The sequence below is a fragment of the Pleurodeles waltl genome, chromosome 9, assembly GCF_031143425.1.
Source record: "Pleurodeles waltl isolate 20211129_DDA chromosome 9, aPleWal1.hap1.20221129, whole genome shotgun sequence".
In the NCBI taxonomy this organism is placed as follows: domain Eukaryota; kingdom Metazoa; phylum Chordata; class Amphibia; order Caudata; family Salamandridae; genus Pleurodeles; species Pleurodeles waltl.
The window spans coordinates 632,003,712-632,027,696 of record NC_090448.1 but is presented as its reverse complement, the minus strand read 5'-3'; the positions used below and the strand labels follow the sequence as shown (position 1 = coordinate 632,027,696).

The 23,985-nt window shown below is 47.4% G+C and overlaps 1 protein-coding gene across 1 annotated transcript in view; it reads right to left on the bottom strand.

Moving 5' to 3' along the window:
• STRN4 (striatin 4) overlaps positions 1-23,985 on the bottom strand; it is a 364,118-nt gene that overhangs the window by 74,509 nt on the left and 265,624 nt on the right. The window contains exon 10 of the mRNA XM_069207665.1: positions 23,639-23,814. Within this exon, the coding sequence (XP_069063766.1) occupies positions 23,639-23,814 (176 nt within the window). The remainder of the gene's footprint in view (positions 1-23,638; positions 23,815-23,985) is intronic.

Here is a 23,985-nt window from a genome sequence, read left to right as displayed (position 1 = left end):
GTTCCACAGATCGCACAAATTGATTGGGCAATTTTTTGTCCCACAAGGGGTTTCCCTAAGAGACACTCCTATCTGTCCTTGGGGGTCAGGATACAAGTATCCCGACTGCTTATGTGTTCTTGCACTTTCCTTTTCCCACCCTCAAGCCGATGGGACGAATAAAATCGTGGCTGCAACTTTTCTGTCAGATTGCGACTAGCCAATCAGGGCCTTGCTTTTACACCAGATTCGCAAATCCAGATCCGCAGAAGATCCATGCCTCTATATATCTATAATTTTTGGTCTTAAATTACTTCGAACCTATTTAACGGATTTACACCAAACCACAAAAGCGTGATCTGTGGAACAGAATCTACCTATATCCAAATTTGGTGTAATTCCGTTCAGCAGTTTGGGCTGTAAGAGTATCTAAATGTCCTATAGAAAAATTAATGGGGAAAATGAGTTTTGAGACCCTCCCCCCTTTTTCTCGGCCCGCTTGACGGATCACCCTGCAACTTTCACGACAGTAGCTAAACTTAGCAAAGTATAAGTTTTGAAAATTTTGTAAAGATTTGTTAAGCGGCACCAAAGTTATAGGAAAAACAAAAAACACTTTCTATAGAAACTAGGTCCTAACTATAACCACTTAGTGGCGACCACCTGTAAGGAAATGCCTCCTTGGCATGGTTGCCCCCTGACTTTTTGCCTTTGCTGATGCTATGTTTACAATTGAAAGTGTGCTGAGGCCTGCTAACCAGGCCCCAGCACCAGTGTTCTTTCCCTAACCTGTACTTTTGTATCCACAATTGGCAGACCCTGGCATCCAGATAAGTCCCTTGTAACTGGTACTTCTAGTACCAAGGGCCCTGATGCCAAGGAAGGTCTCTAAGGGCTGCAGCATGTCTTATGCCACCCTGGAGACCTCTCACTCAGCACAGACACACTGCTTGCCAGCTTGTGTGTGCTAGTGAGGACAAAACGAGTAAGTCGACATGGCACTCCCCTCAGGGTGCCATGCCAGCCTCTCACTGCCTATGCAGTATAGGTAAGCCACCCCTCTAGCAGGTCTTACAGCCCTAAGGCAGGGTGCACTATACCATAGGTGAGGGTACCAGTGCATGAGCATGGTACCCCTACAGTGTCTAAACAAAACCTTAGACATTGTAAGTGCAGGGTAGCCATAAGAGTATATGGTCTGGGAGTCTGTCAAACACGAACTCCACAGCACCATAATGGCTACACTGAAAACTGGGAAGTTTGGTATCAAACTTCTCAGCACAATAAATGCACACTGATGCCAGTGTACATTTTATTGTAAAATACACCCCAGAGGGCACCTTAGAGGTGCCCCCTGAAACTTAACCGACTATCTGTGTAGGCTGACTAGTTTTAGCAGCCTGCCACAAACCGAGACATGTTGCTGGCCCCATGGGGAGAGTGCCTTTGTCACTCTGAGGCCAGTAACAAAGCCTGCACTGGGTGGAGATGCTAACACCTCCCCCAGGCAGGAATTGTCACACCTGGCGGTGAGCCTCAAAGGCTCACCTCCTTTGTGCCAACCCAGCAGGACACTCCAGCTAGTGGAGTTGCCCGCCCCCTCCGGCCAGGCCCCACTTTTGGCGGCAAGGCCGGAGAAAATAATGAGAAAAACAAGGAGGAGTCACTGGCCAGTCAGGACAGCCCCTAAGGTGTCCTGAGCTGAAGTGACTCTAACTTTTAGAAATCCTCCATCTTGCAGATGGAGGATTCCCCCCCCAATAGGGTTAGGATTGTGACCCCCTCCCCTTGGGAGGAGGCACAAAGAGGGTGTACCCACCCTCAGGGCTAGTAGCCATTGGCTACTAACCCCCCAGACCTAAACACGCCCTTAAATTTAGTATTTAAGGGCTACCCTGAACCCTAGAAAATTAGATTCCTGCAACTACAAGAAGAAGGACTGCCCAGCTGAAAACCCCTGCAGCGGAAGACCAGAAGACGACAACTGCCTTGGCTCCAGAAACTCACCGGCCTGTCTCCTGCCTTCCAAAGATCCTGCTCCAGCGACGCCTTCCAACGGGACCAGCGACCTCGACATCCTCTGAGGACTGCCCCGGCTTCGAAAAGACAAGAAACTCCCGAGGACAGCGGACCTGCTCCAAGACAAGCTGCAACTTTGTTTCCAGCAGCTTTAAAGAACCCTGCAAGCTCCCCGCAAGAAGCGTGAGACTTGCAACACTGCACCCGGCGACCCCGACTCGGCTGGTGGCGATCCAACACCTCAGGAGGGACCCCAGGACTACTCTGATACTGTGAGTACCAAAACCTGTCCCCCCTGAACCCCCACAGCGCCGCCTGCAGAGGGAATCCCGAGGCTTCCCCTGACCGCGACTCTTTGAACCTAAAGTCCCGACGCCTGGGAGAGACCCTGCACCCGCAGCCCCCAGGACCTGGAGGACCGGACTTTCACTGGAGAAGTGACCCCCAGGAGTCCCTCTCCCTTGCCCAAGTGGAGGTTTCCCCGAGGAATCCCCCCCTTGCCTGCCTGCAGCGCTGAAGAGATCCCGAGATCTCTCATAGACTAACATTGCGAACCCGACGCTGGTTTCTACACTGCACCCGGCCGCCCCCGCGCCGCTGAGGGTGAAATTTCTGTGTGGACTTGTGTCCCCCCCGGTGCCCTACAAAACCCCCCTGGTCTGCCCTCCGAAGACGCGGGTACTTACCTGCAAGCAGACCGGAACCGGGGCACCCCCTTCTCCATTCTAGCCTATGCGTTTTGGGCACCACTTTGAACTCTGCACCTGACCGACCCTGAGCTGCTGGTGTGGTGACTTTGGGGTTGCTCTGAACCCCCAACGGTGGGCTACCTTGGACCCAGAACTAAGCCCTGTAAGTGTCTTACTTACCTGGTTAACCTAACAAATACTTACCTCCCCTAGGAACTGTGAAAATTGCACTAAGTGTCCACTTTTAAAACAGCTATTTGTGAATAACTTGAAAAGTATACATGCAATTTTGATGATTTGAAGTTCCTAAAGTACTTACCTGCAATACCTTTCGAATGAGATATTACATGTAGAATTTGAACCTGTGGTTCTTAAAATAAACTAAGAAAAGATATTTTTCTATACAAAACCTATTGGCTGGATTTGTCTCTGAGTGTGTGTACCTCATTTATTGTCTATGTGTATGTACAACAAATGCTTAACACTACTCCTTGGATAAGCCTACTGCTCGACCACACTACCACAAAATAGAGCATTAGTATTATCTATTTTTACCACTATTTTACCTCTAAGGGGAACCCTTGGACTCTGTGCATGCTATTCCTTACTTTGAAATAGCACATACAGAGCCAACTTCCTACATTGGTGGATCAGCGGTGGGGTACAAGACTTTGCATTTGCTGGACTACTCAGCCAATACCTGATCACACGACAAATTCCAAAATTGTCATTAGAAATTGATTTTTGCAATTTGAAAAGTTTTCTAAATTCTTAAAAGACCTGCTAGGGCCTTGTGTTAGATCCTGTTTAGCATTTCTTTTAGAGTTTAAAAGTTTGTAAAAGTTTGAATTAGATTCTAGAACCAGTTGTAGATTCTTAAAAAGTATTCCAACTTTTAGAAGCAAAATGTCTAGCACAGATGTGACTGTGGTGGAACTCGACACCACACCTTACCTCCATCTTAAGATGAGGGAGCTAAGGTCACTCTGTAAAATAAAGAAAATAACAATGGGCCCCAAACCTACCAAAATACAGCTCCAGGAGCTTTTGGCAGAGTTTGAAAAGGCCAACCCCTCTGAGGGTGGCAACTCAGAGGAAGAGGATAGTGACTTGGAGGAAAATTCCCCCCTACCAGTCCTATCTAGGGAGAACAGGGTCCCTCAAACCCTGACTCCAAAAATAATAGTCAGAGATGCTGGTTCCCTCACAGGAGAGACCAACACCTCTGAAATCACTGAGGATAACTCCAGTGAAGAGGACATCCAGTTAGCCAGGATGGCCAAAAGATTGGCTTTGGAAAGACAGATCCTAGCCATAGAGAGGGAAAGACAAGAGATGGGCCTAGGACCCATCAATGGTGGCAGCAACATAAATAGGGTCAGAGATTCTCCTGACATGTTGAAAATCCCTAAAGGGATTGTAACTAAATATGAAGATGGTGATGACATCACCAAATGGTTCACAGCTTTTGAGAGGGCTTGTGTAACCAGAAAAGTGAACAGATCTCACTGGGGTGCTCTCCTTTGGGAAATGTTCACAGGAAAGTGTAGGGATAGACTCCTCACACTCTCTGGACAAGATGCAGAATCTTATGACCTCATGAAGGGTACCCTGATTGAGGGCTTTGGATTCTCCACTGAGGAGTATAGGATTAGATTCAGGGGGGCTCAAAAATCCTCGAGCCAGACCTGGGTTGACTTTGTAGACTACTCAGTGAAAACACTAGATGGTTGGATTCAAGGCAGTGGTGTAAGTAATTATGATGGGCTGTACAATTTATTTGTGAAAGAACACCTGTTAAGTAATTGTTTCAATGATAAACTGCATCAGCATCTGGTAGACCTAGGACCAATTTCTCCCCAAGAATTGGGAAAGAAGGCGGACCATTGGGTCAAGACAAGGGTGTCCAAGACTTCAACAGGGGGTGACCAAAAGAAAGGGGTCACAAAGACTCCCCAGGGGAAGGGTGATGAGACAACCAAAACTAAAAATAGTAAAGAGTCTTCTACAGGCCCCCAAAAACCTGCACAGGAGGGTGGGCCCAGAGCCTCTTCACAAAACAATGGGTACAAGGGTAAAAACTTTGATCCCAAAAAGGCCTGGTGTCATAGCTGTAAACAGCATGGACACCAAACTGGAGACAAGGCCTGTCCCAAGAAAGGTTCCACTCCAAACTCCCATCCAGGTAACACTGGTATGGCTAGTCTCCAAGTGGGATCAACAGTGTGCCCAGAGCAAATCAGGGTCCACACTGAAGCTACTCTAGTTTCTGAGGGTGGGGTGGATTTAGCCACACTAGCTGTCTGGCCGCCTAACATGCAAAAATACAGACAGCAACTCTTAATTAATGGGACTAGAATAGAGGGCCTGAGGGATACAGGTGCCAGTGTCACCATGGTGACAGAGAAACTGGTTTCCCCTGGCCAATACCTGACTGGAAAAACTTACACAGTCACCAACGCTGACAATCAGAGAAAAGTACATCCCATGGCAATGGTTACTTTAGAATGGGGAGGGGTCAATGGCCTGAAACAGGTGGTGGTCTCCTCAAATATCCCAGTGGACTGTCTGCTTGGAAATGACCTGGAGTCCTCAGCATGGGCTGAGGTAGAACTAAAAACCCATGCAGCAATGCTGGGTATCCCTGAACTGGTGTGTGTGAAAACAAGAGCACAATGCAAGGCACAGGGTGAAAAAGTAGAGCTGGAGTCTGGAAAAATGGCCCAGCCTACCAAGAGAACAGGAAAGTCAGTTGGGAAACCAACTGCAACACAGCAAAAGAAAGGGAACCTCTCTTCTCAGGAAGAAGTTCTGCCCTCTGAGGGAACTGAGCCTTTGGAGCTTGAACCTTACCAGGTTGAGCTCTTAGGCCCAGGGGGACCCTCAAGGGAGGAGCTGTGTAAGGGACAAGAAACCTGTCCCTCTCTTGAAGGCCTTAGGCAGCAAGCTGCTGAAGAGTCCAAAGGCAAGAAAAATGGAACACATGGGGTCTATTGGGAAGATGGACTCCTGTACACTGAGGCCAGAGACCCCAAACCTGGTGCCACTAGGAGAGTGGTAGTGCCTCAGCTGTTCAGGAAGTTCATCCTAACATTGGCCCATGACATTCCCCTTGCTGGACATTTGGGACAAACCAAGACGTGGGAGAGGTTAGTCAACCACTTCTACTGGCCCAATATGTCCAACATGGTTAAGGAGTTTTGCCTCTCCTGCCCCACCTGTCAAGCCAGTGGTAAGACAGGTGGGCATCCAAAGGCCCCCCTCATTCCACTTCCAGTGGTGGGGGTTCCCTTTGAAAGAGTGGGTGTGGACATAGTTGGTCCACTGGAACCTCCCACAGCCTCAGGAAATATGTATATCCTGGTAGTAGTGGATCATGCTACCAGGTATCCTGAAGCTATTCCCCTTAGGTCGACTACTGCCCCTGCAGTAGCCAAGGCCCTCATTGGTATCTTTACCAGAGTGGGTTTCCCTAAGGAGGTGGTGTCTGACAGAGGTACCAACTTCATGTCAGCATACCTAAAGCACATGTGGAATGAGTGTGGGGTGACTTATAAATTCACTACACCATACCATCCACAAACTAATGGCTTAGTTGAGAGATTCAACAAGACATTAAAGGGCATGATCATGGGGCTCCCAGAAAAACTCAAAAGGAGATGGGATGTCCTCTTGCCATGTCTGCTTTTCGCTTACAGAGAGGTGCCACAGAAGGGAGTAGGATTCTCACCCTTTGAACTTCTGTTTGGTCATCCTGTAAGGGGACCACTTGCCCTTGTTAAAGAAGGCTGGGAGAGACCTCTCCATGAGCCTAAACAGGACATAGTGGACTATGTACTTGGCCTTCGCTCTAGAATGGCAGAGTACATGGAAAAGGCAACCAAAAACCTTGAGGCCAGCCAACAGCTCCAGAAGTTTTGGTATGACCAAAAGGCTGCACTGGTTGAGTTCCAACCAGGGCAGAAAGTCTGGGTTCTGGAGCCTGTGGCTCCCAGGGCACTCCAGGACAAATGGAGTGGCCCTTACCCAGTACTAGAAAGGAAGAGTCAGGTCACCTACTTGGTGGACCTGGGCACAAGCAGGAGCCCCAAGAGGGTGATCCATGTGAACCGCCTTAAGCTCTTCCATGACAGGGCTGATGTGAATCTGTTGATGGTAACAGATGAGGATCAGGAGGCAGAGAGTGAACCTCTCCCTGATCTTCTGTCATCAGACCCAAAAGATGGCACAGTAGATGGAATGATCTACTCAGACACCCTCTCTGGCCAACAGCAAGCTGATTGTAGGAGAGTCCTACAACAGTTTCCTGAACTCTTCTCCTTAACCCCTGGTCAGACACACCTGTGTACCCATGATGTGGACACAGGAGACAGCATGCCTGTCAAGAACAAAATCTTTAGACAGTCTGACCATGTTAAGGAAAGCATCAAGGTGGAAGTCCACAAGATGCTGGAATTGGGAGTGATTGAGCGCTCTGACAGCCCCTGGGCTAGCCCAGTGGTCTTAGTCCCCAAACCTCACACCAAAGATGGAAAGAAAGAGATGAGGTTTTGTGTGGACTACAGGGGGCTCAATTCTGTCACCAAGACAGATGCTCATCCAATTCCAAGAGCTGATGAGCTCATAGACAAATTAGGTGCTGCCAAATTCCTAAGTACCTTTGACTTGACAGCAGGGTACTGGCAAATAAAAATGGCACCTGGAGCAAAAGAGAAAACAGCATTCTCCACACCTGATGGGCATTATCAGTTTACTGTTATGCCCTTTGGTTTAAAGAATGCCCCTGCCACCTTCCAAAGGTTGGTGAATCAAGTCCTTGCTGGCTTGGAGTCCTTTAGCACAGCTTATCTTGATGATATTGCTGTCTTTAGCTCCACCTGGCAGGATCACCTGGTCCACCTGAGGAAGGTTTTGAAGGCTCTGCAATCTGCAGGCCTCTCTATCAAGGCATCCAAATGCCAGATAGGGCAGGGAACTGTGGTTTACTTGGGACACCTTGTAGGTGGAGGCCAAGTTCAGCCACTCCAACCCAAGATCCAGACTATTCTGGACTGGGTAGCTCCAAAAACCCAGACTCAAGTCAGGGCATTCTTTGGCTTGACTGGGTACTATAGGAGGTTTGTGAAGGGATATGGATCCATTGTGACAGCCCTCACTGAACTCACCTCCAAGAAAATGCCCAAGAAAGTGAACTGGACTGTGGAATGCCAACAGGCCTTTGACACCCTGAAACAAGCAATGTGCTCAGCACCAGTTCTAAAAGCTCCAGATTATTCTAAGCAGTTCATTGTGCAGACTGATGCCTCTGAACATGGGATAGGGGCAGTTTTGTCCCAAACAAATGATGATGGCCTTGACCAGCCTGTTGCTTTCATTAGCAGGAGGTTACTCCCCAGGGAGCAGCGTTGGAGTGCCATTGAGAGGGAGGCCTTTGCTGTGGTTTGGTCCCTGAAGAAGCTGAGACCATACCTCTTTGGGACTCACTTCCTAGTTCAAACTGACCACAGACCTCTCAAATGGCTGATGCAAATGAAAGGTGAAAATCCTAAACTGTTGAGGTGGTCCATCTCCCTACAGGGAATGGACTTTATAGTGGAACACAGACCTGGGACTGCCCATGCCAATGCAGATGGCCTTTCCAGGTTCTTCCACTTAGAAAATGAAGACTCTCTTGGGAAAGGTTAGTCTCATCCTCTTTCGTTTGGGGGGGGGGGTTGTGTAAGGAAATGCCTCCTTGGCATGGTTGCCCCCTGACTTTTTGCCTTTGCTGATGCTATGTTTACAATTGAAAGTGTGCTGAGGCCTGCTAACCAGGCCCCAGCACCAGTGTTCTTTCCCTAACCTGTACTTTTGTATCCACAATTGGCAGACCCTGGCATCCAGATAAGTCCCTTGTAACTGGTACTTCTAGTACCAAGGGCCCTGATGCCAAGGAAGGTCTCTAAGGGCTGCAGCATGTCTTATGCCACCCTGGAGACCTCTCACTCAGCACAGACACACTGCTTGCCAGCTTGTGTGTGCTAGTGAGAACAAAACGAGTAAGTCGACATGGCACTCCCCTCAGGGTGCCATGCCAGCCTCTCACTGCCTATGCAGTATAGGTAAGACACCCCTCTAGCAGGCCTTACAGCCCTAAGGCAGGGTGCACTATACCATAGGTGAGGGTACCAGTGCATGAGCATGGTACCCCTACAGTGTCTAAACAAAACCTTAGACATTGTAAGTGCAGGGTAGCCATAAGAGTATATGGTCTGGGAGTCTGTCAAACACGAACTCCACAGCACCATAATGGCTACACTGAAAACTGGGAAGTTTGGTATCAAACTTCTCAGCACAATAAATGCACACTGATGCCAGTGTACAGTTTATTGTAAAATACACCCAGAGGGCACCTTAGAGGTGCCCCCTGAAACTTAACCGACTATCTGTGTAGGCTGACTAGTTTTAGCAGCCTGCCACAAACCGAGACATGTTGCTGGCCCCATGGGGAGAGTGCCTTTGTCACTCTGAGGCCAGTAACAAAGCCTGAACTGGGTGGAGATGCTAACACCTCCCCCAGGCAGGAATTGTCACACCTGGCGGTGAGCCTCAAAGGCTCACCTCCTTTGTGCCAACCCAGCAGGACACTCCAGCTAGTGGAGTTGCCCGCCCCCTCCGGCCAGGCCCCACTTTTGGCGGCAAGGCCGGAGAAGATAATGAGAAAAACAAGGAGGAGTCACTGGCCAGTCAGGACAGCCCCTAAGGTGTCCTGAGCTGAAGTGACTCTGACTTTTAGAAATCCTCCATCTTGCAGATGGAGGATTCCCCCAATAGGGTTAGGATTGTGACCCCCTCCCCTTGGGAGGAGGCACAAAGAGGGTGTACCCACCCTCAGGGCTAGTAGCCATTGGCTACTAACCCCCCAGACCTAAACACGCCCTTAAATTTAGTATTTAAGGGCTACCCTGAACCCTAGAAAATCAGATTCCTGCAACTACAAGAAGAAGGACTGCCCAGCTGAAAACCCCTGCAGCGGAAGACCAGAAGACGACAACTGCCTTGGCTCCAGAAACTCACCGGCCTGTCTCCTGCCTTCCAAAGATCCTGCTCCAGCGACGCCTTCCGAAGGGACCAGCGACCTCGACATCCTCTGAGGACTGCCCCTGCTTCGAAAAGACAAGAAACTCCCGAGGACAGCGGACCTGCTTCAAGAAAGGCTGCAACTTTGTTTCCAGCAGCTTTAAAAGAACCCTGCAAGCTCCCGCAAGAAGCGCGAGACTTGCAACACTGCACCCGGCGACCCCGACTCGGCTGGTGGAGACCCGACACCTCAGGAGGGACCCCAGGACTACTCTGATACTGTGAGTACCAAAACCTGTCCCCCCTGAGCCCCCAAAGCGCCGCCTGCAGAGGGAATCCCGAGGCTTCCCCTGACCGCGACTCTTTGAATCCTAAGTCCCGACACCTGGGAGAGACCCTGCACCCGCAGCCCCCAGGACCTGAAGGACCGGACTTTCACTGGAGGAGTGACCCCCAGGAGTCCCTCTCCCTTGACCAAGTGGAGGTTTCCCCGAGGAACCCCCCCCTTGCCTGCCTGCAGCGCTGAAGAGATCCCGAGATCTCTCATAGACTAACATTGCGAACCCGACGCTTGTTTCTACACTGCACCCGGCCGCCCCCGCGCCGCTGAGGGTGAAATTTCTGTGTGGGCTTGTGTCCCCCCCGGTGCCCTACAAAACCCCCCTGGTCTGCCCTCCGAAGACGCGGGTACTTACCTGCAAGCAGACCGGAATCGGGGCACCCCCTTCTCTCCATTCTAGCCTATGTGTTTTGGGCACCACTTTGAACTCTGCACCTGACCGGCCCTGAGCTGCTGGTGTGGTGACTTTGGGGTTGCTCTGAACCCCCAACGGTGGGCTACCTTGGACCAAGAACTAAGCCCTGTAAGTGTCTTACTTACCTGGTTAACCTAACAAATACTTACCTCCCCTAGGAACTGTGAACATTGCACTAAGTGTCCACTTTTAAAACAGCTATTTGTGAATAACCTGAAAAGTATACATGCAATTTTGACGATTTGAAGTTCCTAAAGTACTTACCTGCAATACCTTTCGAATGAGATATTACATGTAGAATTTGAACCTGTGGTTCCTAAAATAAACTAAGAAAAGATATTTTTCTATATAAAAACCTATTGGCTGGATTTGTCTCTGAGTGTGTGTACCTCATTTATTGTCTATGTGTATGTACAACAAATGCTTAACACTACTCCTTGGATAAGCCTATTGCTCGACCACACTACCACTAAATAGAGCATTAGTATTATCTCTTTTTGCCACTATCTTACCTCTAAGGGGAACCCTTGGACTCTGTGCATACTATTCCTTACTTTGAAATAGTGCATACAGAGCCAACTTCCTACACATATCCTCTGCTCAAACTAACTCATAATAACACTAAAACTGTACTCATATTTCCCTATACTAATCAACCACTAATTTCTCTTGGGTTACGGAGTAGTGTGCTACTCGCCAAAAAGTGCTTTGACGCCTCGTCAGGGGTAGTAAGCGCTAAATAATGAAAATGTCACTTACCCAGTGTACATCTGTTCGTGGCATCAGTCGCAGTAGATTCGCATGTTCTGCAATAGCTCGCCATCTGGTGTTGGGCCGGAGTGTTACAAGTTGTTTTTCTTCGAAGAAGTCTTTCGAGTCACGGGACCGAGTGACTCCTCCTTTTGTCTCCATTGCGCATGGGCGTCGACTCCATCTTCGATTGTTTTTCCCCGCAGAGGGTGAGGTAGGAGTTGAATTGTAGTAATAGTGCCCATGCAATGGAGTGACTAAGTATGCACTTATTTAAGGTTGAGATGATACATATATAAATAATTGAAGGTAACTTCCAAACTGCTACAGGCTCCCGGGGAGGCGGGTGGGCACATGCGAATCTACTGCGACTGATGCCACGAACAGATGTACACTGGGTAAGTGACATTTTCAGTTCGATGGCATCTGTCGCTGTAGATACGCATGTTCTGCAATAGACTAGTAAGCAGTTATTTCCCCAAAAGCGGTGGATCAGCCTGTAGGAGTGGAAGTAGTCTGAAATAATGTCCTTAATACAGCTTGACCTACTGTGGCTTGTTGTGCGGATAACACGTCTACACAGTAGTGCTTGGTGAATGTGTGAGGCGTAGACCATGTGGCTGCCTTACATATTTCTTGCATTGGGATGTTTCCTAGAAAGGCCATGGTAGCACCTTTCTTTCTGGTTGAGTGTGCCCTTGGTGTAATGGGCAGCTGTCGTTTAGCTTTAAGGTAGCAGATTTGGATGCATTTAACTATCCATCTGGCTATACCTTGTTTTGAAATTGGGTTTCCTGCATGAGGTTTTTGAAATGCAATAAAGAGTTGTTTAGTCTTTCTGATGTTCTTTGTTCTGTCAATGTAATACATTAATGCTCTTTTGACATCTAATGTATGTAGTGCCCTTTCAGCTACGGTATCTGGCTGTGGAAAGAACACCGGAAGTTCCACTGTTTGATTTAGATGGAACGGTGAAATAACCTTTGGCAAAAATTTAGGATTGGTCCTTAGGACGACTTTATTTTTGTGTAGTTGTATAAAAGGTTCCTGTATAGTAAACGCCTGAATCTCGCTTACTCTTCTCAGGGAAGTAATGGCGATGAGAAATGCCACCTTCCAGGTTAGGAACTGTATGTTGCAGGAGTGCATGGGTTCAAAAGGTGGACCCATAAGTCTAGTTAGGACAACATTTAGGTTCCATGAAGGAACAGGTAGTGTTCTTGGTGGTATAATTCTCCTAAGGCCCTCCATGAATGCTTTAATGACTGGTATTTTATATAGGGAAGTTGAATAGGTAGTCTGCAGGTATGCAGATATTGCTGCAAGGTGAATCTTAATGGAAGAGAAAGCTAGGTTAGATTTTTGTAAGTGAAGCAAGTAACCCACTACATGTTCTGGAGTTGTGTGTAATGGTTGTATTTGATTAATATGGCAGTAGCAAACAAACCTCTTCCATTTACTTGCATAGCAGTGCCTGGTGGATGGCCTTCTTGCTTGTTTTATGACTTCCATACATTCTTGGGTAAGTTGTAAGTGCCCGAATTCTAGGATTTCAGGAGCCAGATTGCTAGATTCAGCGATGCTGGATCTGGGTGTCTGATCTTTTGGTTGTGCTGTGTCAACAGATCTGGCCTGTTGGGCAATTTGATGCAGGGTACCACTGATAGGTCTAGCAGCGTTGTGTACCAGGGTTGCCTTGCCCAAGTTGGTGCTATCAATATGAGTTTGAGTTTGCTTTGACTGAGTTTGTTTACCAGGTAAGGAAGGAGAGGGAGAGGAGGAAAAGCGTAAGCAAATATCCCTGACCAGTTCATCCATAGGGCATTGCCTTGGGATTGTTTGTGTGGGTATCTGGATGCGAAGTTTTGGCATTTTGCGTTCTCCCTTGTCGCAAACAAGTCTATCTGAGGTGTTCCCCAGAGTTTGAAATAAGTGTTCAGTATTTGGGGGTGAATTTCCCATTCGTGGACCTGTTGGTGATCTCGAGAGAGATTGTCTGCGAGTTGATTTTGTATCCCTGGTATAAACTGTGCAATTAGGCGAATTTGGTTGTGAATTGCCCAATGCCAAATTTTTTGTGCTAACAGGCTTAACTGCGTGGAGTGCGTCCCTCCCTGCTTGTTTAGATAATACATTGTTGTCATGTTGTCTGTTTTGACGAGAATGTATTTGTGAACTATTATTGGTTGGAAAGCTTTTAGTGCTTGAAAAACTGCAAGAAGTTCTAGGTGATTGATATGCAGTTTTGTTTGATGTACGTTCCATTGTCCTTGTATGCTGTGTTGATCGAGGTGTGCTCCCCACTCTGTCATGGAAGCATCTGTTGTTATTACGTATTGTGGCACTGGGTCTTGGAAAGGCCGCCCCTTGTTTAAATTTATGTTGTTCCACCACAGAAGCGAGAGGTAAGTTTGGCGGTCTATTAACACCAGATCTAGAAGGTGACCCTGTGCTTGAGACCACTGTGATGCTAGGCATTGTTGTAAGGGCCTCATGTGCAGTCTTGCGTTTGGGACAATGGCTATGCATGATGACATCATGCCTAGGAGTTGTAATACCATCTTTGCTTGTATCTTTTGTGTTGGATACATGCGTTGTATGATGGTGTTGAAATTTTGAATTCTTTGTGGACTTGGAGTGGCTACTCCTTTTGATGTGTCTATTATGGCTCCCAGGTATTGTTGTACCTTGCGTGGCAGAATTTTGGATTTTGTGAAATTGACGGTGAACCCTAGTTTGAAGAGGGTTTGTATGATATGATTTGTGTGATTTGAGCACTCTATTAACGAATGGGCCTTGATTAGCCAGTCGTCTAGATATGGGAACACATGTATTTGCTGTCTTCTGATGTGTGCAGCGACTACCGCTAGACATTTGGTAAAGACTCTTGGTGCGGTTGTTAATCCGAAAGGCAGTACCTTGAATTGGTAATGTATTCCTTTGAATACAAACCTTAGGTATTTCCTGTGCGATGGGTGTATTGGTATATGGAAATAAGCATCCTTGAGGTCTAAAGTTGCCATGTAGTCGTGCAGCTTTAGCAATGGCAATACTTCTTGTAGTGTGACCATGTGGAAGTGGTCTGATTTGATGAAAGTGTTGACTACTCTGAGGTCTAGGATTGGTCTCAGTGTTTTGTCCTTCTTTGGTATCAGAAAGTACAGTGAGTAAACTCCTGTGTTTATTTGTGTGTTTGGCACTAATTCGATTGCATTCTTTTGCAATAGTGCCTGCACTTCTATCTCTAGGAGATTGGAATGGTGTGTTGTTAAATTTTGTGCTTTTGGTGGTATGTTTGGAGGGAACTGTAGAAATTCTATGCAGTAACCATGTTGGATAATTGCTAGAACCCAAGTGTCTGTAGTGATTTTCTCCCATGCTCTGTAATAATGACCTATTCGTCCCCCCACTGGTGTTGTGTGGAGGGGGTGAGTGACATGTGAGTCACTGTTTAGTAGTAGGGGTTTTGGGGCTTTGGAATCTTCCTCTATTTCTAGGGAATTGCCCTCCTCTATATTGTCCCCGAAAACCTCCTCTATACTGTCCTTGGTAACTGGACGGTGTGGCTTGTGAGGTGCTGGCTTGTGTGCTTTGACCCCGAAACCCCCCTCGAAAGGGCGTTTTACGGAATGAGCTGTAATTCCCTCTGCTCTGCGGGGAGTAGAGTGCGCCCATGGCTTTGGCAGTGTCCGTATCTTTTTTGAGTTTCTCAATCGCTGTGTCCACTTCTGGACCGAACAGTTCTTTTTCATTAAAAGGCATATTGAGAACTGCTTGTTGAATCTCTGGTTTAAATCCAGACGTTCGGAGCCATGCATGCCTTCTGATAGTTACAGATGTATTAATTGTCCGTGCAGCTGTATCTGCAGCGTCCATGGAGGAGCGGATCTGGTTGTTGGAGATGGCCTGTCCCTCCTCAACCACTTGTTTTGCCCTATTTTGGAAGTCTTTGGGCAGATGTTCAATGAGATGTTGCATCTCGTCCCAGTGGGCTCTGTCATAGCGCGCAAGTAGTGCCTGGGAGTTCGCGATGTGCCACTGGTTTGCAGCTTGTGCTGCGACTCTCTTACCAGCTGCATCAAACTTGCGGCTTTCTTTATCTGGGGGTGGTGCATCTCCAGATGTGTGAGAGTTGGCCCTTTTCCTAGCTGCTCCTACAACAACAGAGTCTGGTGGCAGCTGTGTTGTGATGAAAGCCGGGTCCGTAGGAGGCGGCTTATACTTTTTTTCCACCCTTGGTGTGATTGCCCTACTTTTGACCGGGTCCTTAAATATGTCTTTTGCGTGCCGGAGCATACCAGGGAGCATAGGCAGGCTTTGGTAGGAGCTGTGGGTGGAGGAGAGTGTGTTGAACAAGAAATCATCCTCGACCTGTTCTGAGTGGAGGCTTACGTTGTGAAATTGTGCTGCTCTAGCCACCACCTGAGAGTACGCGGTGCTGTCTTCTGGTGGAGATGGTTTTGTAGGGTATGCCTCTGGGCTGTTATCTGACACTGGGGCGTGGTATAGGTCCCATGCGTCCTGGTCTTGGTCACCCTGGCTCATGGTGGTGTGAGCTGGGGAGTGTGATGGCGTTTGTGCTGGTGAAACGTTAATCACGGGCGGAGGAGAGGGTGGTGGTGTAACTCTTTTCACCACTTTTGGTTGTGGTGCTTGTTCCGTCTGGAACTCCAACCTTCTCTTTCTCCTAATGGGGGGAAGGGTGCTTATTTTTCCTGTCCCCTGCTGAATGAAGATACGCTTTTGCGTATGGTCCGCATCAGTTGCTTGTAGCTCTTCCTCAATCCTATGCTTCTGCATTTGGGAGGTTAGCGAGTGCTCTTCTGTATAAGAGCCTGAAGCTGGGTCGCTTGCAGTTTGTTTCGGCATCGAAACTTTGTCTGCGTGTTTTTTCGGCTCCGAGGTGACTTTTTTCCTTTTCGGGGCCGAAACCTCTCGGCGTCGATCTGTTTCGGTGCCGCTGTCTCGGCGTCGAGCCGTGTCCACACCGGCATCTCGGTGTCGAGGCTTGTCTCCAGCACTTTCTCGGTCCCGAGAAGGCTGCGTGCCGGTGTCTCGACCGGAGTCGGACGATCTCGGCACTGTTTGGGCCTTTTTCGGTGCCGACGGTCGGTCACCGATTTTATGGGTTGAGCCATGGCCTGGTGGCAGTGGCGTCCCCTGGGCCTTGTAAATGTTTCTTTGTGTGGTTTTCGACGTCTTACTCACGGTTTGTGTATCGTCGAATCCTTCGGAGTCTGAGTCTTGGATCGAGAAGGTACCTTCCTCTTCCTGTTCCTCGAACTCCCGTCGGGCTGTCGGTGCGGACGCCATTTGAAGTCTTCTGGCTCGACGGTCTCGGAGTGTTTTTCGGGACCGGAACGCACGACAGGCCTCGCAGGTGTCTTCGCTGTGCTCAGGTGACAGGCACAGGTTGCAGACCAAGTGTTGGTCTGTGTAGGGGTATTTATTGTGGCATTTGGGGCAGAAACGGAACGGGGTCCGTTCCATCGGCGTTCTTCAGCACGCGGTCGGGCCGACCAGGCCCCGACGGAGGATCGAAAAACTACCCCGAAGGGCACCGGAGCTCTTCGATCTTCGATGCGGTGTTGAATCTAAGTACGCCGATCCCGAACGCAACAATACCGACGAAAATCTTCCGAAATTAACTATTTTTTCTGTTCCGAAACTCGGAGCGACAGGAACACGTCCGAACCCGATGGCGGAAAAAAAACAATCGAAGATGGAGTCGACGCCCATGCGCAATGGAGACAAAAGGAGGAGTCACTCGGTCCCGTGACTCGAAAGACTTCTTCGAAGAAAAACAACTTGTAACACTCCGGCCCAACACCAGATGGCGAGCTATTGCAGAACATGCGTATCTACAGCGACAGATGCCATCGAACATACTATTACAATTACAATCCTGTTAACAGGGTGACAAAACATCTAACAGAGGTCTCTAATCCTTATCAAATAAGCCTTAAAAGGTACAGACTATAGAAGCAACTGTTAATACAAGGAATGACAGAATAGAAAGTTGCTGCTCCTTAAAGCAGCAGATAGCGTACTGCCTATTTAGTTTTGATTTTAAAATACAAGCTTTACTTAATATTTGAATAAAAACTGTTCGGGGTCCCCATAAGTAGACCGGAATAATGTACATTTGATGGCCATCAATGAAATTCCTTTGATGAAGAACATCCATTCTCTGCTACCATTAACCAGACAAGGAACGGACATCTATGACCCATACAAAACCCAGAAATTAAGAAAAAGCATAACAAGTGATTGACATTTATACTTTTCATGATTATATATATATGGAAAATGTCCCTTACCCAGTGTACATCTGTTCGTGGCATGTCCGCTGCAGATTCACATGCTGTGTGCGGTTCCTGCCATCTAGTGTTGGGCTCGGAGTGTTACAAGTTGTTTTTCTTCGGAGAAGTCTTTTCGAGTCACGGGACCGAGTGACTCCTCCCTTTCGGCTCCATTGCGCATCGACTCCATCTTAGATTGTTTTCCAGCATAGGGTGAGGTAGGAGTGGTAGAATAAGACTACTAAAGATGTCCATGCAATAGAATAGATATGTATGTACATAGTTTGTGCTAAAGGAATGTTTATTTACATATATACAATTTTTTATTGCAACTTAAACGGCTACAGGCTCCCGTGGAGGTGGGAGGGCGCATGTGAATCTGCAGCGGAACATGCCACGAACAGATGTACACTGGGTAAGTGACATTTTCCGTTCGATGGCATGTGTAGCTGCAGATACACATGCTGTGCATAGACCACAAAGCAGTAATCCTCCCCAAAGTGGTGGTCAGCCTGTAGGAGTTGAAGTCGTTTGAAATAATGTTCTTAGTACAGCCTGTCCTACTGTGGCTTGTTGTGTTGCTAGCACCTCTACACAGTAGTATTTGGTAAACATATAACGTGTAGACCAAGGGGCTGCCTTACAAATCTCTGTCATTGGTATGTTACCTAGAAAGGCCATTGTTGCTCCTTTCTTTCTAGGAGTGTGCCTTTGGTGTAATCGGTAACTCTTTTAGCTTTGAGGTAACAGGTTTGTATGCATTTGACTATCCATCTGTCTATGCCCTGTTTGGATATAGGGTAACCAGCATGGGGTTTTTGGAAAGCAACAAGCAATTGCTTAGTTTTACGAAACGGTTTTGTTCTGTCTATGTAATACATTAGTGCTCTTTTTATGTCTAATGTATGCAGTCCTCTTTCTGCTACTGAGTCTGGCTGTGGGAAGAAGACTGGGAGCTCTACAGTTTGGTTTAGATGAAACTGTGAAATGACTTAGCAGAAGTTTTGGACTTGTGCAGAGAACCACTTTATGTTTGTGTACTTGTATAAATGATTCTTCGATAGTGAACGCCTGTATTTCGCTAACTCTTCGTAGTGAAGTGATGGCTATTAGAAATGCTACCTTCCAAGTTAAGAATTGGATTTGGCAAGAATGCATGTGTTCAAAAGGTGGGCCTATGAGTCGTTTAAGTACAATATTAAGATTCCATGAGGGTACTGGTGGGGTTCTTGGAGGTATGATCCTTTTTAGTCCTTCCATAAAGGCTTTAATAACTGGGATTCTAAAAAGTTTAATCTGCAGATAAGCAGAGATTGCAGTGAGATGAATTTTGATGGAAGAAAAAGCGAGATTTGCTTTTTGTAGGTGTAGTAAATAACCCACAATGTTTTGTATGGAGGCATCTAACAGTGTGATTTGGTTTGCTTGGCAGTAGAAAACAAACCTTTTCCATTTATTAGCATAACAATGCCTTGTTGTCGGTTTTCTTGCCTTTAATGAGTTCCATACACTCATTTGAAAGGTTTAGATAGCCAAATTCTAAGACTTCAGGAGCCCGATTGCTAGGTTGAGCGATGCTGGATTGGGGTGTCTGATCTGTTGTGTTAACAGATCTGGTCTGTTTGGGAGTTTGATGTGAGGTACTACTGAGAAGTCCAACAGTGTGTGTACCACGGCTGGCGAGCCCACGTTGGTGCTAGGAGTATTAGTCTGAGTTTGTTTTGACTCAGTTTGTTGACTAGGAAAGGAATGAGTGGGAGAGGGGAAAAAGCGTAAGCAAATATCCCGACCAATTGATCCATTGAGCATTGCCCTTGGACTGAGGGTGTGGGTACCTGGATGCGAAGTTTTGGCATTTTACGTTTTGTTGCGAACAGTTCTATGTCTGGTGTTCCCCAGCGGTAAAAGTATTCTTGTAGAATCTGGGGTGTATTTCCCACTCGTGAGTTTGCTGGTGATCTCGACTGAAATTGTCGGCTAACTGATTGTGAATGCCTGGTATATATTGCGCTATCAGGCGAATGTTGTTGTGAATTGCCCAATGCCAATTATTTTGTGCTGGGAGGCATAGTTGTGACAAGTGTTTCCCCCCCGTTTGTTTAGATAGTACATTGTTGTCATATTGTCTGTCTTGACAAGAATGTGTTTGTGGACTAGAAGGGGTTGAAAGGCGTTTAGTGCTAGGGAGACCGCTAGTAGTTCTAAGTGATTTATGTGTAGTTGTTTTTGTTGATTGTCCCATTGTCCTTGTATATTGTGATTGTTGAGGTGTGCTCCCCACCCAATCATCGAAGCATCTGTTGTGAGAATGGCGTAAGGCACGGGGTCTTGAAATGGCCGCCCTTTGTTTAAATTTACAGGGTTCAACCATTGAAGCGAAAAGTGTGTTTGGCGGTCTATCAACACTAGATCCTGAAGTGGACCCTGTGCCTGCGTCCATTGTTTTGCTAGGTAATGCTGTAAGGGCCGCATGTGCAGCCGTGCGTTTTGGACAAAAGTGATGCATGACGCCATTATGCCTAGTAGTCTCATGACCAATCTGACTGTGTACTTGTGATTTGGTTGTATGTTTGACACCATAGTTTGAAGTGATTGAACTCTCTGTGGGCTTGGAGTGGCAATTGCTCTTTGTGTGTTGTGTTGCTCCCAAGTATTGTTGTAGTTGAGATGGTTGCAGGTGAGATTTTTGGTAATTTATAGAGGAGCCTAGTTTGTGTAGGGTATCTATTACATACTGCATGTGATTTTGACACCGGTGTTGAGTGTTGGCTTTTATTAGCCAATCGTGGAGATATGGGAATACGTGCATGTGATGTCTCCTTATATGAGCTGCTACTACAGAGAGGCATTTTGTAAATATTCTGGGCGCTATTGTTATCCCGAAGGGCAGTACCTTGAATTGGTAATGTTTGACCTGTAGGACAAATCTGTGGTATTTTCTGTGAGATGGATGGATGGGTACATTGAAATATGCATCTTTTAGATCCAGTGTCGCCATGTATTCTCCATGTTTTAGTAAGGGAACTACATCTTGTATTGTGACCATGTGGAAATGTTCTGATTTGATGAAGAGGTTTAATGTCCTGAGATCTAAAATTGGTCTTAGTGTTTTGTCTTTTTTGGGAATATGGAAATATAGGGAATAAACCACTGTTCCTTTTTGGTGGTGAGGTACTAGTTCTATGGCTAGTTTTGTTAATAGTGCTTGTACCTCTATTTGTAACAGGTCTAGATGTTGTGCCGACAGTTTGTGCGCTCTTGGGGGAACATCTGGAGGGAAATTTGTGAACTCTAAGTAGTAACCAGGTTGGATAATTGATAGAGCCCATGTGTCCGTGGTTATGTCTGACCAATGTTTGTGGTAAAGTGTTAATCTTCCCCAACACACATCACCAGTAGGGGAAAGTGTGACATTGGAGTCACTGTTTGTTGCTGGGGGCCTGCTTGGTAGGCTGAAACTTTCCCCTTGATCTTGAGAATTGTCCCATGAATGATCTGCGAAACCCCCCTCTCTGGTATTGGGACTGGTAGGTGGGTTTTGCTTGAGAGGTGGATGCCTCTGAAGGTTGCTGTCTAAAACCTCCCCTAAATTGTGGTTTCCTAAATGTCCCTCTATACTGGGAAGAGTAGAGCGCGCCCATGGCTTTGGCCGTGTCAGTGTCTTTCTTCATCTTTTTGATGGCTGTGTCCACTTCCAGCCCAAACAGTTGCTGCTGATTAAACAGCATGTTTAACACTGCCTGCTGTTTTTCAGGTTTGAATCCTGAGCTTCGTAACCAAGCATGTCTCCTGATTGTGACTGCCGTGTTTTCAGTTCTTGAGGCTGTGTCAGTGGAGTCCAGTGCTGAACGAATCTGATTGTTGGAGATGGCTTGCCCTTCCTCTACTACTTGCTGAGCCAGTTTCTGATACTCTTTAGCTAGATACTGAATGATGTCACTCATTTCATCCCAGTGAGCTCGGTCATAACGAGCAAGGAGGGCCTGCGAATTTGCCATACGCCATTGGTTGGCAGCTTGCAACGCCACTCTTTCCCGCTGCGTCAAACTTGCAACTTTCTTTATCAGGTGGTGGTGCACCTCCTGATGATTGCGAGTTTGCACGTTTCCTTGCGGCACCAACCACTACAGAGTCCGGTGGGAGCTGCTGCGTAATGAACACTGGGTCAGACGGGGTGGTTTGTACTTTTTTTCCACCCTCTGAGTGATGGCTCTTCCCTTAACCGGCTCTTGAAACACTTGCTGTGCACGCTTAAGCATGCCTGGTATCATAGGCAGGCTTTGGTATGACGCATGGGTGGAAGCCAGGGTATTAAAGAAGAAGTCATCTTCCAATGGTTCCGAATGCATACTGACATTATGGAATGTCGCAGCCCTGGCCAAGACTTGGGTATAGGAGGTGTTATCCTCTGCTCTGGTGGAGATGGTTTTGAGGGGTAGCACTCAGGGCTATTGTCCGAGACAGGGGGATCGTAAAGGTCCCATGAATCTACATCATCCTGTTTTTGCACAGTATGTGTGGGTGACTGTGCAGTGGGCGTGCCAATTGGTGACCCTGTCCTTTGTGGCGAATGTGGTGGTGATATTTCTGGAGATAAAAGGCGAGTTGGGGATTTCTCTCTAGCCACTTCAGCTCTTGGCTGATCAGTCTCAGTCTCTGTGGTTGAAAAGCCAACTTTCTTTTAAATTTGAGAGGAGGGGCAGTTTTATTCTTTCCAGTTTCCTTATGGATGTGTATTCTTGCTTCAGTTTGGTCAAACTCTTCAATGTCCAGCTCCTCTTCAAACCTGTGCCTCTCCTTCAGTTGTTTAGAGAGCCCATGTTCCTCTGTATAGGTCTTTTTCGGCTCCGAAGCCGGTTTCCTCGGCACCGAAATGCCCATGGTGATGGTTGGCCTCGGCACCGAAAGGCTCTTTTGAGGCTTAGTGCCTTCGACAAGGCGATGTCAGCTTTTTTTCTACGCCGGTTTCTCGGCTCGAGTCAGAAGACTTCGGCACAATTTTGGCCTTCTTCGGTGCCGAAGGTGTTGCTTGGTCACCGCTTTTTTTTATGGGTCGAGCCATGGCCTTCAGGCAGTGGCGTCCCAGAGGTCTTTTGTTTTTTCAGCTGACTTTGGAGTTGGTCGGGGCAGGCGTACTCACTTTTTGGCCCGCTGTCGGCGGTTGGTCTCCGTCGGAGTCATCCGATTCCGATCCCTGGATGGAGATCGCCATCTCCTCCTCTTCGACGTCAAGGTGTTGCAACGATTTCGACGCCATCTGCATGAGTCTCACCCTCCGATCTCTTAAGGTCTTTTTCGACCGAAAGGCCTTGCAGGCCTCGCAAGTATCCTCTCTGTGCTCCGGCTACAGACACAGATTACAGACCCGATGCTGGTCTGTGTATGGATACTTAGCGTGGCACGTCAGACAGAAACGAAAAGGGGTCCGGTCCATGAGGCATCGACGAAGGGTGTGGTCGGGCGGACCAGGCCTCGGCTTGGCGCGGAAGCCCCGAAGGGCCACAGAAGCAGTTGTCTCGTCGGTGCCGATGTATCGATAGAAGATCTTTCCCGAACGCAACAATACCGACTGTTTTTCAATGATTTTAATACTTTCCCGATTCGAATCACGGAGCGAAGAGGAACACGTCCGAACCCGATGGCAGAAAGAAAACAATCTAAGATGGAGTCGATGCCCATGTGCAATGGAGCCGAAAGGGAGGAGTCACTCGGTCCCGTGACTCGAAAAGACTTCTTCTAAGAAAAAGAACTTGTAACACTCCAAGCCCAACACTAGATGGCAGGAACAGTGCACAGAATGTGTATCTGAAGCTACACATGCCATCGAACATACATATATATATATATATATATATACACACACACACACACACAGAGACACACAGACGATAACACAATTAGTGATAGTGCTTCATACAGAAAATATCCTTTCAAGAGGCAAACATTGTTTCAGTCGATAGGTAACCCTATAACCTTTGTGATAAAGAAGGATGTTTTAGCACCGTACATCCGCTCAAGCAGTTGAAACTCCTGCATCTATCTTCCAATATCATACATTTGCACCCCATTATTCCACTTAGCTTACTTCTTGGTAGTGACAGTCTTCTGCAGGTTCCAGAGCTTCAATGTGCCATCCTCTGATGCAGTAACCAGAGCAGATTCCACACAGTGAAAGCCCAGGGCCCGGATACCATCATAGTGACTGCGAAGTGTGAACTTGGGATTCCAGGTCTTCTTGAAAGCATCCTTTCCATCTGCAAGCTACAACAAAGGGCATACTAGTTCTATGTAATGAAAAATTTAGTTGTGAGGGCAACACAAGCACAAACACCCAAAGGGCAAGATGAACAAGTCAGGTGGGAGAAGACTGGCAAGTTAAAACTCGAAAGGGAGAGGAGAGTACAAAACACAGAAAAAGAAAGAATGAGGTAG